At 38.7% G+C, this 20,543-nt stretch overlaps 1 protein-coding gene across 7 annotated transcripts in view; it reads left to right on the forward strand.

Moving 5' to 3' along the window:
- The window catches only part of LOC143282022 (uncharacterized), a 231,484-nt gene that overhangs the window by 181,841 nt on the left and 29,100 nt on the right, over positions 1 to 20,543 (forward strand). For 6 of the 7 annotated variants that reach the window (XM_076587446.1, XM_076587445.1, XM_076587443.1 and 3 more), the window contains 2 exons: positions 10,396 to 12,255; positions 18,976 to 19,081. In XM_076587446.1, coding sequence (XP_076443561.1) covers positions 10,396 to 12,255; positions 18,976 to 19,081 — 1,966 coding nt within the window. The remainder of the gene's footprint in view (positions 1 to 10,395; positions 12,256 to 18,975; positions 19,082 to 20,543) is intronic. The other variant, XM_076587448.1, reaches the window with a different exon arrangement.

Raw genomic sequence — 20,543 nt, forward strand, 5'->3', positions numbered from 1 at the left:
TTTTTGATGATACGCTCCCACAGAATCTCTCCTCTTGACTCACAACTTTTCAGTCTTCCTGGTCGCTTTGATTTTCCACTGAAAGATTACTTCGGGTGCCAGACACTTACCTGAAAACCTTCGATCACCGATCATTTAGTTTCTCAGCCCCAACTGTCTGGAACTCACTGCCTGCTGACCTGCGAAAGGCCCCTTCCATGGACTCTTTCAAGTCCCAGCTGAAAACTTGTCATTTTTGTCTTGCATTTCAGTAACAGTTCAGTCTCATTTGGGTCTAATTTGCTGTTATATGAGTGATGCTCTACTTTTTCCAGTGTTATGTGTGTATGTGTTGGTGGAGGTCCTGTGTGTGTGTGTATGTGCATGCATGTGTTTGTGTGTGTGTGTGTGTGTGTGTGCTGTTTATGATGGTGACTGTTTCTTAGTGGTTGATTATTTTTCTCGTGATTGTTGCTTCTCTTTTGTAACATGTCATTTCTGAAGCGCCATGAGTGATTGTTTTGTTATTTGAATTTTCTTGAGAATTGTTGTTTCTTTATTGTTATATTTAATTTGTGAAGTGCCTAGAGCCTCTCTGTGAGTTGACAACATTATAGAAAAGCACTTCTTCTTTATTTTTATTGTCATTACTTTTGTTATGAAGTATCCAAATGGTTAAGTCACGAAAAAGACATATACATTTATCAGTCAGACCTGTCAATCCTGCTATTGTCAATTGTGGCACATTAATTCCTTTCAGAAATATCTGTCCACCAACGCAACATCTAGACTTGTCATTTCTCTCATTCTCTCTCGCCTTGACTGCTGTAACTCTCTATTGTCTGGTTTGCTTGATTCATCCATTCAGTCCCTTCAGCACATACAAAACTCTGCTGCATTTGTCCTCAGAAAGAAAAGATCTCAGCACATCACTCCTCTTTTGCAACATCTCCATTGGCTTCCTGTCTCACACGGAATAAACTACAAAATCAGCACTGTATGTTATAAATGTATTCACAAATCTGCCCCTTCTTATCTCTGTAGCTGTCTTCACCTCTACACCCCGTCTTGCTCTCTGCGATCGGCTTCGGATCCACTCTGTTTATGCACACCCAAATTCAAATACTCCACTGTTGGCCGCCCTTCACTTCTCTGTCTCTGGACCTTGCTTTTGGATTGAACTTCCTCTTTGGCTTTGTTAGGTCTCCACACTCAGCTCTTTCAGGTCTGACCTTAAAACCCACCTCTCCACAAGTTAGCCTCTCTCCCCTGCCTCTTGTTTGTCTTCAGTTTCTCAAGTTTAGAGTTATGCATGCATGTGAATGACTGGTGTGAAAGTGCTTTGATTTGTCTCTGCACAAGATTCAGCACTATATAGATACGTATTATTATTGTTGTTGTTGTTGTTATACTATTGTACACCTTTGTTTTGATATTAGTGAATTAGATGTGGCTAAGACTGTCTAGCACAAACCAGCACAACATTACAAAAGATCTGCTCAAATTTGTTGTTTGACTGTGAGCATGGAAACTGGATTAACCTATGCAGTTTACACAATCTCATAATTCAATTTATCTAATTGTAGTAATTCCATCGTTAATAAGAAAGAAAGTAATCATTTTTTGTGTGGAGCATTTGTTACAACTTATCGAAGGTGGAAAGGCGTGAAGAAAACTGTTGAAGCTTGAAACTTTTATGTAGATCTGTATTACATCTATATATTATTTGGAAGAAGCCATCTGATCTGCCAGTCAAAATTTTGATAAAAGAACTGAACTTGTCCATAGTGAATGTCATGTGTATTACACTGGAAATGAGTTTGGTGATTCTATTATGATTTATCAAAGCTGGAAATTCATTAGGAAGACAGGGAAAGTTTGAAACACTGCTCTATCTGTATTATGATAAATTATGAAACATCAATTGACGCACAAATAATTTTTGAGTCATGAAAGCTTTGCGTCTTGTTCTATTTGATGATAAATGACAATGCTACCATGGCTATCCATTACATTTTGGACAACATGACAAGGCTGTTACCCTTCCTTTCATAATCTATCCCAGCGTCAACCAGAGTGATAAACACACAGGTCTGCAGTGTTGGTCAGGAAATTTGACTAACACTCCCAAAGACACATCTGTAAGGTGAATGGCACTTGACTGTGGTCCCATCTTGACATTCTGCCCATAGGACTCAGTTATGTGTGGAAGCTGATCACAGGCAAAAAAAACCCAGCCCTACAATAATGTTTGCCTCTGATGCTGTTCAAACCCACATTTAAGTTCAGCACTGGTATTGTTTATGTAATCACAAATAAATTTTTTGATCATTATTTCAGGTTCATTACAGAGTGTTATTTGTGGTAAAAGAGTAAATAAGTCCATATCTATGAATTTACAACTAACCTCCACAGCTGCTAACTGCATGGAATTCTTGTGTTGCTAATGATAAGTGATGATGATCTGTTGAAAACAAAATCCAGTTTCATCCATCTGAACAGTTTCTCTTCAGACAGCATGTTATATGAACTCATCACTGTGCGAGGGAAGTAGCATTTAATTTAGTTAAAATGAATTATTAGGAACACCAGAAATATTTGGTCAAGGCAAAATAGGTAAGGCATCAAAGACAAAACTTGTTACAAAACTGGCTGTGATGGTAAACTTGTTTCTGTTGGCACTTGTACTAGTTCTTTGATTTAGGTAATTTACCCTTTCAGCACTTTAAGGTTTTCTGCCTGTGCAGCCTTCCCAGCCTGGCATGTTTTGGCCTTGTTACATCAGTGGGAAGGGGTGCTTCACTTCAGGCACAATTTTATAGCAACCAGTCAACCAGTAGCTACCGAACTTCACATTATGACTGAAATGTAATTTTGAAACAAATTGCTGAAGTCTCAAGACAAAGGAATTAATAGTATACTTGTAACTTTAAATCACAAACAGAAATAGTAAAATGTCAGCTTCTGTGATGTTAAAGGTTGTGGGCTGTCTTCTTGATTGAATTGTCTGCCACTTTGTCTACACTGGTTGCTAATTTCATCTCCTTCACTTTCCCATGAATTATTGAAAGAATTAAGGCTTAGGCAGAGAATGGCGATCAGCGGCACACACCTCTCAGGTGGGTGCAGGGTTGAATGAGTTAAGGGCAGAAATGGCGATTTTTATGCATGTTTTCATTTACATCCAAGCTTGTAAATGATAGTTCACTGTCATTGTTCTAATATATAATTCAGAAAAATAAAAACAACTTTGAAAGGCTCTTAAGAGTTTTTTAAGGGACAGTTGAAACTCTGTAAGATGTCATATACCAATCTTTATCATCAAAAAGCTGGGTTTGGGTTCATGACTCATCTGTTAGCTTCTAACATTGTGTTTTTCAGGCAACATTGAATGTTTGACAAAATTAGAATGGTCATGATGATTCCATATTGTGAACAAAGCTGCAACATGTGATGATTCTTCACACCACCTGGCTACCATACAATGTTCAGTTCGTTTGAAAAGAATCTGATCTTAGTTTTCATCATAACCATAATAATCATTTTTGTCCATGTGGCTATATTCACCTTAGGCTTTATGAATTCATGAGTCTCAGCCATAGAAAAAGAATTTATGTCCACTATCCCTGTTTGTTTTTTTTAAAGAAAAATAATAGCAACAATTCCAAGCTGCTTCTTTTGCTGTCATACAGTATCGCATTGAATTATTTTATATTGTTAAAACAGATTTTTATGTGTCAGATTCAAGCTTTTCTCTTATGGAGAGCAGTTGCCCGTTATCCAGGACCACCCTTTTCTTCCATCTTTCTATTATTGGCATGGCTTCTTTTAACATTATGTTGTGTGCTACACACTAGAGCTCAGTTTACCATCTCAGTTTTTGACAGATTTTATTTTCCTTCTTTCCTGTTTGGTTTATTTGCATGTTTACACACAGTTCAGTTCAATTACCCAAGGAGGTGTCACAGCATTTGGACAAATCCATATATGCTACACCACATCTGCTAAGCAGATGCCTGACCAGCAGCTTAACCCAACACACTTAGTCAGGCCTTGACGGGGAAAAAGATATATAAACAAATGAATAGATAAGTCATCAAATTAATGAATAAGTAAATTGGAATAAATAAGTAATTAGGTCTAAAAATTAGATAAAATATAAATAAGTAAACAAATAGATAAAGAAATGAATTGTTAAAAAGAAAACAACCAATAATGATAAAGAAATGAAATGTTAGATGAAAAACACAATAATCATAACCAAATTAACAAGCAAATAAAATGTAAATAAACACAAACACACACACACACACACACACGCACAAACGTGCACAACAGATATGCTAGAAATATCCAGTCAAACATATATGGAAGCACAAACGAATGTACATAGGGCCAGCACTACATATAAAAGCACATGAGCCTTCACACACACACACACATTCCCCATCTCTCACGTTAACCCCCCTCACACACACACGCACATGCACACACATTCCTATGTGTCGCAGCTTCCACAGCATGCGCGCACGTGCACACACACACAAATATACATTTTTTAAAGTCCAACCTTGATCCCAACTGTTAGAAGCACTACCTTCCACTTTCTAATCTACTTTTTTTTGTCGTGCGTATTGTGTTGAAAGAGTTGCTACAATATTTGGAATCACATAACCTTCTAGAACCATTTCTGTCAGCTTGGTGTAAGCACCATAGAACCGAAATCACCTTGCTACGAGTGGTTAATGACTTTCTTCAGGCCTCTGATACTGGTTGTGTGTTGATTTTGTCACTACTTGACCTGTCAGCAGTGTTTGACACCAAGACCATGGCATCCTTATTACACTGTTGCGTACCACTTTGGCTGTTCTGGAACAGTCCTGGATTGGCTCATGTCATACTTGTCCTTGTTGGTCATGGATCCAGTCTGTGTTAAAGTATGGGGTGCCACAAGGTTCAGTCTTGGGTCCAGTTTTATTTACTATATACACACAGCCTCTCAGCACTGTCATTCATCGGCCAGGTCACTCATACCATTTCTTTGCAGATGATTCCCAGCTCTACAACTCTGCTGTTCCCCAGATTTTTCAACTCTTGCCCGTAGTTTGAAAAATTGCATTGAGGGTGTGGCCGAGTGGATGAGTGAGAATACGTTGAAGATGAAAGGGGAAAAATCAGAGCTAATTGTCACTGGCACCAAAGCAAAGATAAATCGGGTCAACTCTACTTCTATGTCCATCTCTGGCTGTGACATACCGTTCTGTCAGTCTGTGAGAAACCTTGGCATCTACATCAGTGAAACACTGTCTATGGATGCACATGTCAAACACCTGCTGCACTCTGTTCTGTCAGCTACATAGGTTAGGCAAAATTCGTTCTTTCCTTACCACTGCTACTGCCAACAAACTTGATGTTTCCTTCATACCATCAGGATCACACTATTGCAACTCTCTTCTCGCTGGTCTCCCTGATAACAAACTTAATAAACTTCAACACGTTCAGAATCATGCAGCCTGACTCATACTCCAAAAACCCAGGCACAAAAGTGCAACATCACTACTCAGAACACTTCACTGGCTTCGTGTTAAAGCAAAAATTCAATACAAAGTAGCTTATCTCTGCTTTCATTGTCTCTATCACAATAATATGCCACTGTATCTTTCAGATCTTCTCCATCTATGCCATCCTTCAAGGTCACTGCGCTCAGTTGACACCTCTCTGCTGACAGTTCCTCAGTTATCCCTTGAGGCCTTTGACAAGACATCTTTCTCTACCTCTGCCCCCCCCCCCTCCCCCGCCCCCCCCCCCAATCTGGAACTCCCTGCCTCTGTCCCTCAGGAAAACTCAGTGTTTTTCAACTTTAAAAAAAAATCAAAACATGCACCTATTTCTACTTCACCAAGCATGATGCATACAAATGAGTGCCTGTTTGTGTATGGTGATGTGTTGCAGGGAGGTGAGAGAGTGTGACTGCTTTTAAATTTTGCATTTTAAAATGTAGATTTTTATTGTATTATGGTGTGTGTGGCTGGTGCTAAGAGTTTGAAGTGAATTTTCAGTTATTGTGATAGGGTTTTTGTTTATTGTGATACTGGGAATAGCTTTAAGTATTGTGATAGGGTTTTTAAGTATTGAATAGAATAGAATATGACTTTATTACCAAGTGTACCGGGGTCACAAGGAATATTGGGGGATGTTATATAACAAGATTGAAACATAATTAGAAAACCATACACAAACACAGATACAGTAGAAATTAGGATACATACAAGTGCATATCAATATAAAAACTTGTGCATACTCACATGCATGCACTACGCGCGCACACACACACACACACACACACATGCACGCACTACACACACACACACACACACATGTTTGAACAAAAGCTGCATATTACATGTGGATGGGGCTGATGACTAGATCTTCGGGTAGATGGTTGTTGATTGCACAATTCTATTTATCATACTGGATTTGTTCGAGAGACAGGGCATTGACTGCTTTGGGGAAAAAGCTATTGGTGAAGTGATTGGTTTTCGTCCTTATACTTTTGTACTGTCGACCACAGGTGAGCATCTCGAAAATCCCAAAAGCTGGATGTGATTTGTCCTGGCTGATTGATTTTGCTTTTTTTGAGTAGCTGCTTATAATATATGTCTTCTAGAGAAGGTAGATCAGCCCCAGTAATCTTGGTGGCAGTTTTTACGATTCTGTTAAGGGCTGCAACTTCTGCCTTGGAAATGTTTCGTACCAAACAGTAATAGCGAAGGTTAGCACACTTTCAATGACTGCTCAGTAGAAATCAACCATGATTTCTTTCTTAATTCAGAACTTTTTGAGGCGCCGAAGAAAGCACAGACACTGTTGTGCTTTCTTAACAATTTTTTTTCCGTATTTTTCTCCTATTTCAAATTGTTGGAAATGATCAGTCCAAGAAATTTAAAGTCGCTGATGATCTCTACTTGCTTGTCTTTAATGACAAGTGGTAAGGGGTCAGATCTTGTCTTCCTGAAATCTAAAATTAATTCTTTGGCTTTTGATACGTTGAGTTCTAAGTTGTTGTTATATGATATTGCATTATTTAGGCTTTTTCATGTGATATGTATGATGAGTGTGATGATTGTGTGTGTGGCTGTGTTTGTGTGTGTGTGTGTGTATGCATGCATTTGTGCTTGAGTGGTTGGTTGGCTGACTGTAAAGGGCTATGCATGTAAGTTTTTCTTTTTTTCATTTTAGTGTTTATAAATGCATGTTTTAAACATTGGTATTTACAGTGTACAGGGCAATTGAGCATGTTTTACATGGGAAGGCGCTTTATAAATTAGATTTTTATTGGTATTATATAAATACACACACATTCATATATTGCATAGCTCCCACAATACAGACACACACACTCACAGACATACACACACATACACATGCACACATAATTTTACATATCACAGCTCCCACACTGTGAACACACACTGTGAACACACACACACACACACACACACACACACACACACATGCACAAATACACACACATACACTTACACACGCACAGAGCTCTCCTCACACACACACACACACACACACACACACACATATTGCCACCAATTTGCCGCAAGAGGGATGGGAAGAGATCTCTGATGCCATGTGGCATCTAGCATGTTGCTCAGTATACTGCATTTGAGAAAGCCCAGAGAGACTGTTCTGTTTTGAAGAAAATTACTTAATGTTGTTTGGAAATGATGCCAGTATTTGTTTGATTTGCAAAGGATCATGCTCTACTTTTCATGCTAGACTTATGGCCACTCCCTCTCTATATCTTTCTTTCTGTGAGGCGATCAGTGGTATGATGGCCTTGTATATGGTTATTGAGGTACCTTTTTATTTTTCTTAGGATTTCCGATTTTCCTAGATGTAGACCACTCATTGTTGTTGTATTACTAGCAAGCCTGTCAGCTCACTCATTTCCCTTTACACCTGCATGTCCGTGGCAGAATGACCATATAAGCTTTTGAATTCGAAAGTTGTGCATTGCCTTATGCTTCTCTGGGTTCCCCATTCCACTTTCAATTTTTCTGTATGAGGTTCATTGATTCACTCAGAATCATGGCATGTTGACTTCCAGGCGTATGAATAGATGACAGCCACTGGAGAGCATGTGTCACAGCTTCAGCATCCATAGTCAGGCTGGAGGTTGTAACTTTGTATGCAGCATTCTCTTGCCAAATTGTTTTTTCCCCTAGTGTATCCCCAACTGGATTGGTCTTTGGTGACTGAGCCATCTGTGTATATGATGATGTCTTCTTCTTTACTGTTTTGTTTTAGCTTCACTTCTGCATCAGTTTTGCCCACTAACCATTCCAGACAATGTCTTACTAGAGTGGGTGAAATGATTGTCTTGAAAAAATGCTGGAGTTTTTCAGGGTTTGTTTCTTTCAGGTCTTGTAGTTGGCATACAAGCTGAATTGTGTCTTCTGCTTGTCCCATCCATGATCTTCCATGTCCTAGACAGCTGCCTTTTGGTTCCTTAAATGCATCATGCAGTGGGTTTTGAGTGTTTTCTAATGCTGTGAAGTAGGCCTTAGCCTGTTCCAACTTGTTTTTGGCCTGCATTGAAGGAAGGTCAAGCAAGTATCACATGGTCTCCATAGGGGTGTCTTTTGTTGTTCCAAGGATCAGCCTCATAGCTTCATTTTGAACTCTTTCTAATTTTAGGGGGCTGCTTTGAGACAGTGTTGTTAGTCCTGGTTGGTGTTGTTCAATGAGACTGAAAGACCCGTTTTGCATTTTAGGACAATGTTTTCAGTGTATTTTCTGAAGGTCAACATCCTGTTGAACTGTATTCCTTGGTAGCATAGGCAGTCAGTTTTCTTTATCTTAATTCCATCGAATGAGACAGCTGGTGGTGATTTATTCACAGTTTTGTTGTTGAGAGTACACAGCAACATCTGGGCTTCTGCTGGATTGATGGAAGATCCTGTGTCCTTGCACCACTGGGCGACAGCTGTAGTTCTTTCTTGATTATCTATAAGTTTTGAAGACCAGGACATCATCCACAAGAGTAAGCCCCCAAACTGCTCACCGTTGTTGTTTAAGCGTGCAAGGCCTTTTGTGTGGATATTTTAGAGGACAAGAGAGAGCGGAGATCCTTGTGGCAGTCCCTTGGAAAGTTTAGAAGGTGCAGACATCCAATCTCTGAAGCGTAGGACAACAGTTCTTTTCTGAAGCACTGCTGCTGTCCATCTTGTCAGTGTCAAACTTACTCCATACCTCAGTAGCAGCTCCATGAGGTGCACAAACTGGACTTAATTGTAAGCATCTTCAAGCGCAATTGCTGCTGCTAATGTTTCTTATTTTCTTTGAAATCCTTTATATACCTCCAGTGCGAGAGCAGCCGCATTTTCCCATGTACACTTCTTTCCACTTAACATTTTTAGCCTCTTGAGCTATGACTTCAAACTGCTTATTTTTTTCCTTCATTTTTGTTTCAGTTTCATTGTCAAGAGAAGGCTTTGTTCTTTCCCTTTGCCAAAGTTTGACAGCATCATTGTTCACACACAATGTGAGTCATGTAATAACCATGTGTTTTGGTTGTCTGTGTGTATGTAGGTATGTCTATGGTAAATTTCAACAAATTCATGTTCTCTTGAAATACTTTGTCAACGTGATGTTTTAAAAAAATTGGTTCTTTCCACACGTTCTTGTTCCAGTGACAATGCACTTGTGGGAATGGAACAAAAAATTAAAAAGCCAAAAATATTTCCACATTCATGTCACTTTTTTTTTTTTTTTTTTTTTTCAGTTTGGGCTGTTTAAGATATCATTGTCCCATTTGAAGCTCACAGATATTGGGGATCTGAGTTTGAATTCCAGTCTCACCCTTTCTCCCAGGTTTGACTGAAAAATCAAACTGAGCATCTAGTCATTCAGATTTAATTTTTCAGTTTTTCAATTAAGTGAGGTCCCGTCTGCAGCACACACCTGGGGCACTGAAAAAGAACCCATGACAACATAAGTGTTGCCCTCTGGCAAAATTCTCGTACAGAAATTATCAGTGATAGATACACAAATATAAATGCACGCACTCAAGGCCTGACTAGCAAGCTGGGTTATGCTGCTGGTCAGTCATCTGCCTGACAGATGTGATGCAACATATATACAGTGAAGCCTCCTTTAGAAACTGAAACTGTTTGAAGATATTGATAAAATCAGTCAGAGCAAACCAGATCTCAATTGTTATCTTTTATGGGAACTCAGCCAAAGGTCAAGGTCTGTAGTAAAGATTCTGTATATACGTCACATAAACTATAAAATGAAATGGCTTGAAGAATATTGTGACATGTGGATTGAATATCATGAGCTGAGTATAACAAACAAAATGGTTGTTGAGTTGTTACTCCAATGTTACTGTTCATGTAGGAAGCTGATCATGCAGCAGAAGCAGGCATGGAGAACATAACCACAGCAGGAAAGATAGACATTTCTGTGGCTGTCACAAAGCCAGACTGGAGGAACTTGCCATTAGCAGCATCAAGTGCATCATCTGCTCAGCTACCACTGTTTGTATTGACAGCACCATCATCCAGTTCTGAGGAAGATTCTGCAACAGACACATCTGCAAATTTAATCAGCCCTCAAGGTTATCCCAGAACTTCTACCCCCCACCAACCAGGTACTCTACCTAAACCATTTACATTATTTAACCACCCAAAGAAGACAGGTTCCAGTGTTGACAGAGAGAATAACAGAAGTTCTGCACATTCTGCATCATCGAGTAAAAACATGTCTAAAGCTGTGCTTTGTAATGTGAGTCAGGAATCAGGTGACACAGAAGGATCAGAATTTAACATCTGTCTTGCTGCCAGAGTGTCTGATGATCAGAAGAAATTAGTGTCAGACAAAACAGAATTATCCTGTGGAAACAGAGAGTGCAGAGACAATTTGGATTTCCCACAAATCATGCCTCATCCAGTGGGAGAAGCAAAACCTAAACTTTCCTTTGCTAAACCACAGCCAGCATCAAAGACCAAGGCAAGAAAACTTCCTCAGATCAAGCTTTCTAATGCAGGCCAAGGTGCCTCCTCAGCTCTGACCCAGAAAACACCAGAAAGGAAAGCATCCAACAGTGCAGTTCTAAAGCCAGACTATGTCAAACAGAAATCGCAGTTGCCAATCACTCCCAAGGTTCCAGCACCTGCCTCCAAGATTACCACCAAAGTAAAATCATCACCAAGGGAATCACGAAATCTATTCATGTCTAGAAAAGAATTAACAGGCAAACCCAGCAAACTGTTGTCAGATAGTGGAGTGATGGTCATTGCCACTAAAACAGGGTCCTCACAGAATGCTTCTACAGATGTAAAGTATGTCGTCAAAAAACAGGAGACAAGTGACAAGATAGACCACAGTGGGTCTTACACGTCTCCACCATCAATTGATCAGAGTAACCTGCTCAAGTCATTTGATGATCTTCTGAGTGGTGATTCTTCCCAGCATCGTGCTGTGTTGTCTGAAGGCACTGGTACAGCGCAGAAACCACTCTCTTACAGTAAGTCCCAAACTTCTGTTCAACCTTTATGTAAGCAGTCAGGTGCAAAAGACCAACCTGTGACAAAAGTGAAGAGTGAAAGTGCCTATTCTAAACTGAAACTTCATCCTCCTAGTCAGCAGCCTGAGTGGAAATCAGGAGTGGTGTCTGAATCCACCCATGACCAGGAGACCTCCACAACTTTAAACACTTCTGTTCCAGCAAAGTCCTCATCAGTAAAAGATTTTCTTGCCTCTTTCTCCACCACAGATAAAAAGGCAATGAGGCTACATACAGAAAATGAGGGTGCTCAAACTGAAGTGCAAAAGTCTATTCAACCATTCATCTCCAAGTTTTCAGGCAGTGACAGTGCAGCCAGTCCCTTCACAAAGGATTCATCTGACTCTTTGGAGTCTGTTCTTCCTAAGGAACAGAGCGAAAAGGAGAAGCTGGCTCAGTTGATTGTATCTTTATCCAGTGATCCCAGTTTTGGTTCTTCATTGAGTTCAACGGATTCATGGAGCCTTTTGCTGGATGAGACAGCAGGAGAGAGGACTTTGTCTTATGAAAAGCTGGAACAACTGGCCAGTAAGACTATAGCCTCTGTCAGCAAGGCAAAGGAATTCTCATCTCGAGGTACAAGAGAGCCTGATAAAGAGTCCCAGGACAAGAAAGGTTTGGCGCGATCATCATCCACTTCCTCCCTGTCCAGTGGTGTGATGCTGGGCAGCATCATGAAGCACAGCTTGGAGGTAGGGAGCCCCACCTGACCTGTAACAGTCTGCCAACACCCTCCTTCCCCACTGCCAACTCAGCATCACACTGTTCCCCTGTAACCCTGGCATGCTTTTTTCCTCTTCCTTGCCTCCTAGTCTGGCCCTGACCACTTTGTCCCTTCAGTGCGTGTGTTGTGAATGGCCTGCTTTACACATGCACTGTGCATGCCACCACCACCAGCATCTTGCTTATGGACATGCATGCACGCTTCTGTGGAATGATTCTGCTTGACTGCACTTTGCTTTATTCATCAGTGATGCATTTGTAGGCATTTCCTGCCCCATGGTGCTTTCTTGTGTAAAATCCATCTGATTTTCTGAGCTTTTAGTAGAAACTTATGTTTAAGAACTAATTATTATGTTTTACAAGCTTGTTCTCAGAATATATTTCTGCTTGTAAGCAGTTGTGCATGAAGAATAATGACAAATATAAATGCAGATCAGCGTTCAAGGTCCCCAAAACATAGTTTTCTGGTTCAAAAACACTTTAAGTGTTTCAGAGCACCCTTGTAGGAAATGATTTGGTACCAAATGCAAACTAAGTCAGTTTTTTGAAGTGATATGAGCAGACTCACACTTTGTCTGAAAAAAAAAAAAAAAAACACTGTCAGAGCTGCACTTTTCTGAGCTTTGTATTCACTGCCATTGTGTCTCACATCACACAAGCTTTTTTCAGCCTCATTCCTTCCTGTGACACAGAAAAGAGAGTTAAGATTTATACACTTAGTTAAGACTTTGACATGTGTGTGTGTGTATGAAGAGAGACAGAGGGAGACATACAGTGAGAGAGGGATAGAGAGTGCTTTCACTCGTACACTTCATTTGGATGTGTGTGTGCACATGCATGTGTGTGTGTGTTGAAAACTGTGAACAAAATGAAATTAAATAAATCAGTAAACAGTAAACAATAATAATATGAAGTAAATACCACTAAATTAACAAACATAAATACAAAACATATTAAAAAGCATACATAGAAATCAAGTGATTTAACCATTCAGTGCCAGTGACTTTTGTAAAAGTGCTCTCCCTTGCCAAGGATTTTTGAAGAACAACAACAACAACAACAACAAAAATCCAGCACATAAAAGTATGAAATAGATATAGAAAAGAAAATATATATATTTTGTGGAGGAAAATAAATAAGAATTCTGAACCTGGACTTACGTTCAAATTAATTTGATTGCAGAGAACTATTTGGGCAATTTTTATGCACAAAGATAGTCTAGTTTGACCACTGCAGATTAATATCCAAAACGAAAGCAAACAGTTATAGCTGGAAAAGTATGTGCTTGTCTGTTTGTATACATAATGAAAATAAAACTGGTTCTAAGTTCATGATAACATTCACAGCTCAAGCAGACAGGTAAGTCAATAACTGTCCTGACAGTGACAAACCTGGGTTCAGTCAACATAAAAGGTTAGTCATAAAAATGAACAGAGCAGTCAAGCCTTGTGACACCAAACAACTTCTCCCTATAGGTGGGAAGCTCTTTCATAACACTCATTCATTCTAGGTTGCAACTGGCATGACTAAAGTATCTGCTATACATGCCTGTTTGACTTATCTGTAAACAAATCAATAACCTGATCAGTGACAAAAAGCATGAATAAATAAAAACAGGTTTCCTGTTCTTTACACTTTAAACCACAAGTTTCAAGTAAAATCAGGAATAATAGGCTGTTGTCATTCCACGGCAGTATTCAGAGAGAGTCGCACTTCCACGACTTGCATATGACCTCTACCACTCCTCTCCCATACTGCACAAAGCATATGGACTCTGCCCCACTCTGCCCCACTCACTGCCAGTCACTCACATAGTACTTCTGTTGTCAGTTTTGTCACTGTCATTGTCTTTAGCTTCATGTTCTAACAAATCATCAAACAAGAGAGATGTATCACTATCATCATCCCAGTCTATAATCTTTTACACAGTCGCAATGTTATACAAGTTGTCTGCTTGTCAAAGTTTCATACACCTTTTTCACATATGAGGTAGTCTCCCTTACCATGTTCCCTTCATGTGGATCAATCAGCAAATCATTATCGAGAAGAAAGGGGCCTTCCTCCTGATATGTGCTCATTTTAATGGTATTTTTATACTATCAAGCTGTCTTTTCAGTCTGTGCTCAATACACTACAGACACACCAAGCAAACATTTCAGTCTTCATGCTCATTGAACTAAACTCAAATGAGGGGAAATCTGAATAGATACATACTGTCAGTAGGCAGCTTTATGGCATTGCAAACATTTTTTTGTTGTCAACTGACACATTGTAGGCATGGAATGGATTAAAATGTAATAAGAACGAAAATGGGCTCCATACAGTAACTTGTGCTTACACACACACGCGCGCGCACGCACACACACACACACACACACACACACACACACACACACACACAACACACACACACACACACACGTTATGCACATCACCAGTTTGTAGTCTCATAGTTGCCCCCAACCCACACATGTACATACTCAGGCCCCATCCCCTTTCTACATACACACATAAATATATTCAAACACACTCACAACAGTGCAGCTGACTTCAGATTATACAATAGCAATAGATTTAGCAAATGATGTAATGATATGACTAATTGGTAATGAAATAAAAATGAATATAGTGCATCAAGCTGCAGCACATTATTTTGACATTTTGTGATAGTAAACAGGCAATATTGCTGGCCTTGTTTTGTATTGACCTACCTCTCTATCACAATCCTCTCAAAATGGCTGGTTGTTTGAATGAGATATCATGGCAGCAGCTGAAATTTGATCAGGTGGAGTGTGTTTTGGTTTGTTTGTGTGTTGTTTGTTTGTTGGGTTTTTTTTGCTAAATATGACTGAATCAGAATGAGTGTGTGCTGTATCATGCATTGTTATTGTATTTGATAACATTTAATTTCGCATTTCAAAGCAATTTTGCATGATTCTGCAAAATTCAGAACTGTTTTGGGCCCTTAAACGCTGGTTAAGTCTGACTTGAAAAAGAAAAAAAATCAGAGAATATACTTTCAACACATTGTGTATGTCTATAAAAGTGCAATTTGTGATTCATTTCCTACAACCATGACGAGAAAGTTTACACTGCAGTGGTATGTCTCCAGTTTGGGTATTATCTTTATTACCAAGATATGGGTGTTCACCAGCCTTCCTTAGGGAGCTGTTGCACTTGTACAAACACATAGTTTGGAACATTATGAGGTGCTACTACTATTGTAGCTATTACTATTGATAGTATAATCATTAAACTGAAAGATATATAATTTGATAAGGAAACTGATTTGGCAGACTGACAAGATTTTTGTAAAATATGCACAGTCACTTCTTTTGCAAAGAAAAGAAATCATTAGATCAGGAATGATACATGTCCATGAACATTTTTGTCATCAAAACGTAAAAGCTATTGACAATGAACAGTGATTTTGACTTTACATTGTCTTTGGCCAACATCGCCTGGTAAAAAAATCTCAATCTAATATCCTGTCGTTTTATGTCAACATGAGAAAAATGATGATGAGGTGATGAGGAGTGACAAGAATTTTGTAATTTTCTTTCTGTAGAATGTCTCTCAGCTGCATCCTCCTCCACACACCTGAACCGTTATGTTGGATGATAATGTTTTGCGCAAGTCTATTTAGATGCTGTTTCTCTCCACACGAATGGGAAATAACATCTATTTCTTTTTTGTGTGTCAAGTTTTGTTGTTCTGGTCAGGGATAAGAGGCGTGGAGAATGCATGGTGTGCAGTGCAATAGAGAGAGTGTCATGAGCCTGTTGACAGTGAACTATTCTAGACCACTGGTATTATAACTGCTTGTACTGATGGGGTAGAATTCTGAAATACATTGAAAAAGATCATTTATCTCAAGATCAGCCCCAAAAAGGAGAATTGTTTAAGTGAATAAAGAGGAAAAAAAATCTGAAAAATATAACTGTTGATCAGAAATCCATCAGTTGTTTTTGTTTTGTGTGTGTTCTTTTTTATATATCCTTCTTCATTTTTCTTTCCCTGTTGCTGTCATGAATTTTGCTCAGCCAGTTTGTTTATGTTTTAGCTGGTTTATCCAAAAAAAAAGTTGTTGTTTTTTTAAACGCAAGCTTTTTAAAAGCTGTAATATGACTGGGTTTGGTTCTAATGTTCTCCTTCATAAAAATACCTTCTGTGTTGAAAAATGAGACTATGGTTTGTTTTTGCTTGTTGTGGTGTTTCTTTTTTTTAATAATAAATATCAACGAATGAAAACAAAAATACCAGGTTATATTTATGATGGTTGTAAATTCCAGGAAAATGATCTTAGTTGCTTATCTGATGAGATCTAACAAATGTGCAACATGTGTGATTGTGCATTGTGTTATCTTTACCAAAAATAAATTTGCCATGTTCTGCATCCTAAGTAGTATTAAGATAGTACTAAAGTATATAGTATCATTGTCAAGGTCATTGGAAACTCTCACTCATATTATGATAATATTGTATTATCTTATTTATATGATAAAAGACTTAACCAAATGACCAAACTAAACATGCATGGTTCGATCCCGCTCACAAGCCTTTTTTCTTTCTCGCAAGCTTGTTTTATAATTATATCATGCTTACTACATGCACAGAACATTTTTTGATGATTTTTTTTTAATCTCTTTTTTTTCTCCTTGTGATTCCTTTACTGGGTTAAGCGCGAAGCACAAGTGAGTCTTGAAGGCTTTGCCTCTTGTTCATGCACACAATAATTTTGTGCCTTCCTAACAAAGTGAAGATATGCATCACTTTTGCTTTGTATGAGGGAAGTTTTATGTGCCAGAATTCTAGTGTCTGTTGGAGCTTTGAGTAGATCCATATTTGTTTTTCAGAAAGTTAATATGGTGTACTAATCTACATATCACTGCAGTTACTGTTGTGTCTTTACAGTTGATGCACTGTTGTCTGTTGTTTTTTCTTCTAATTACTAAGTGTGCAAGCATGAAGTGATGTTGCTTTGACACAAAAGTGCACTATTTTACTTTCTGCAGTGCTCTGTATTAACATTTAGTGAAATGCACATGTACTGAGCTCCCTCTGGCTTTATCCACATGTTTGTGCTTAGTGACTATTTTAAGAAATGCCTGTTATCTTTCGTTAACTTAATGAAGTCATCTCTCTCTCTCTCTCTCTCTCTCTCTCTCTCTCTCTCTCTCTCTTCTCTCTCTCTCTTTCTTTCTTTCGGTTTTTTTTCTTGTCTTGTCTCTACCATCTGTCTCCCTTACCATATCCTCCCTACCCTTTCTCTTTCTATAAGTCAGTTTTGTTTATAAAAACATTTTTAGCCTATGAAAATACACTGATGTTAATGTTATTTGATTCTGTTTACTATTTTGCCAGAAATAAATATGTGTCTTGTGGTTTCTTAATTAAATTTATGTTCTAACCAGCTTTTTGTCATGATAAGAATCTTTCAATTATGGAATTTATCTGTTTGAAATATTTCTGAATGTTGATTAATCTTGAAATCGAATAACACATGTAAGAACTCAGAATCTGTATTTCTAGCAACTGTGCAAGGGAGTGATAAGATTTTATGTATATACTGATGTAGTCATGTTGTCTCCATTGATCCTTTATTAACAAAAAGAAAAGGTAATGGATAATTGAAGATCAGGTTAGTGAATATAAATGATGAATAAGAAGTGTGTGTATGTGTGTGTGTGTCTGTTTAATACAGAGTAGGTTAGCATATCCGTTTCTCTGGGTTCTGAAGAAAGGGAGGGTGCAGTATGTGTCTGTGTGTGCTTGTGTGCATGTGCATGCATTCTATATGTATATGTATTTCATGTGCATGAATATGAGTGTTTTTGTGAGTGCGTGTATGTGAAAACCAGAGAGGCAACATATGTTGAAAGAAAGTTATCTTTGCAGTAATACAGATTTTTTTCTGGAGATTCAATCTGCATACCTACAACCCTTTTTATGCGGCATCAGTGGATTTCATGTGACATCTAGCCATCTGTGGATTAGAACCATAGCTAACCAAGAAAAATTACTGATTTGCTCCAGGTTGAGCTATCTTTGGCAATATAAATAAGCTGCTGAATATGCCAACTGGTCCATTGTTTGCTTACTTTCAAAGGTAGGAATAGCATACCAGGCTCTCACCTCATGAGCACTGACATCATTCCTCTCGGGAAACTGGAGACCATGGAATGAGTGCCCTACCTTATAACTCTGTTTAGGAAAAAGTGCTCCTACCGATAATCAACTAGGGACAGCCTAGACAAAAGTGGCCCTCTTGAATTTGCTGTTTCAATCAAAACTTCACAGCCAACAGCTCTGAGGAGTGAAACTTAGCAGCTCATGCTCAGCACTCCTAGAGGCAACCAAAGTCTATGAAAAAAGGTGGAAAACTCAACACTTCACTGACATTGAATTGTTCAGTGTCATGTCTGGCAAGGAGCTTACTCTTGGTCAAATTGTAGTTTTCTTGCTTTGTTTGGTTCTGGTTCACTGATGCATTAATAATAGGGGGAGATGGGAACACAGTATGGTTGAGCAAGTGAAAAGAAAAATGTAAACTGAATATGAGAATAACTTTCCTTGATGTATTCATTCCCAGAATTGGCTTTTTCTTTGAGTTGGATGTGATTCCTGCACAATATAAAAGAACTCACTCAAGTGGCTGCCTTGCTAATAAATGGTGTTTGCTCACACAGGAGGGTCAACCTGCGAAGTTCAAGCCAGCCACAGGGCTGTTCCTCAGCAAGTCTCTTGGTCATCCCATTTCTGTCCTCGGCTCCCAGCAGACAGGTGGTGACACAGGTAACATCAGTGTACACCGCGGCCGATATGGCTCCATGTTTTTCCACAGTAAGTAGCGTTCTGACACTGACAGTGTGTGTAGAGCACATGCCAGATTTTGGATGATGCCACTGGTGTTCCTCTGCTTGCTAGCAAGGTTTTTGCTGTGAAATTGATACGACTGTGATTAAGAAACTGCCAGAATATTTTGAACTGTGTAGGACAATTGTAATACAAGTATGAAATAAGAAGTTTCTGACACTGCCGAACACAAGAACAAAAAGTAAAACAATAGAAAATTTCCTACGGTATTGTTGTAATTCTCACCAGCTGTAAACAAGAATTTGAATTGAAATTCAAATATTTACTCAGTTATTTGTGACTTGGCATTAAATGAGTTTTCCTAAAGAAGAAAACACCAGAAGATCATACTTTTTTTTCTTAATTATCTTCTTGCAAGTTTTTTTTTATATTATTTTGCTTTGCATTTAAAAATGGTAAATGCAAGAAGAAAAAAAAAAAGAATTGCATCCAGTCATGTTTGTAGGTTTACATCCAAAGTGATATACACTCAACTTCTGTAGAAATAGTTTACAAGATACAACAGTACAGATACTACTGTAAAAGGGTGGGGATTGAAGGAAGGAGGAGGATGGGTAGGGTAGAATCGCAGGTAGAGGACAGGTGCACACTTCACTCTCTCCTCGTACCACAAGCAGGGTCTTTTGGTAAGAATATTGAGGTGTTTATTAACCCTAACAAGCAGAACTAACCTGTGCACCTAGAACACAGTCATACACAAACTAAAACCCACACAAGCAGAAATAAGAGTTTTTAGTAGTTTCAACAGAAAGATACAAACTTACCATGTCAAACTCAAATGCCTGCTGTCCGTCTCACAATGTCTGCTGTGGTTCACATGGGGCATTTCTTGCTGGCCACATAATGAGTCAGCAATTGTAGCCGTTAGAGGTGGTTGATTGGCCAGAGCGGACGGGACATGGTATTTTTTCACTGTCAGCCTTGTGAAATTTGGCCAAGCAGGGCAAATTAATAGGCCTGATTCGCATCAATTTGACATGGTAACATTGTCATGTTTGTATGTTCACATCCAAAGTGATATACACTCAAATCATGTAGAATTAGTTTACAAGACACTATATTCTACTGAGGTTAAAAATAGAAAATTGGTTAGTGCTCTGATACATGTAAGGAGGGAGGAAGCATGCTCAACTGTGGCACTCTCTCTGCAATAGCATTCTTTTTCAGATAATCTGATTTCTTTGAGGGACCCGGGGAAAGTCTAGAACTGCTAAGCATGGGCACTTGCATAGTTATACTTGAAGGGTCATAACACATCCATCAATGTACAATGGTTATGAAATCATAAATATTTTCACACAGACCTGACATCTGAAGCTGAAATATATATGTCTTTGGAAAATATATGGAACATAAAATTTCAGTTCTGTATTGTTGATTT

Source organism: Babylonia areolata, chromosome 5, assembly GCF_041734735.1.
Source record: "Babylonia areolata isolate BAREFJ2019XMU chromosome 5, ASM4173473v1, whole genome shotgun sequence".
NCBI lineage: Eukaryota > Metazoa > Mollusca > Gastropoda > Neogastropoda > Buccinidae > Babylonia > Babylonia areolata.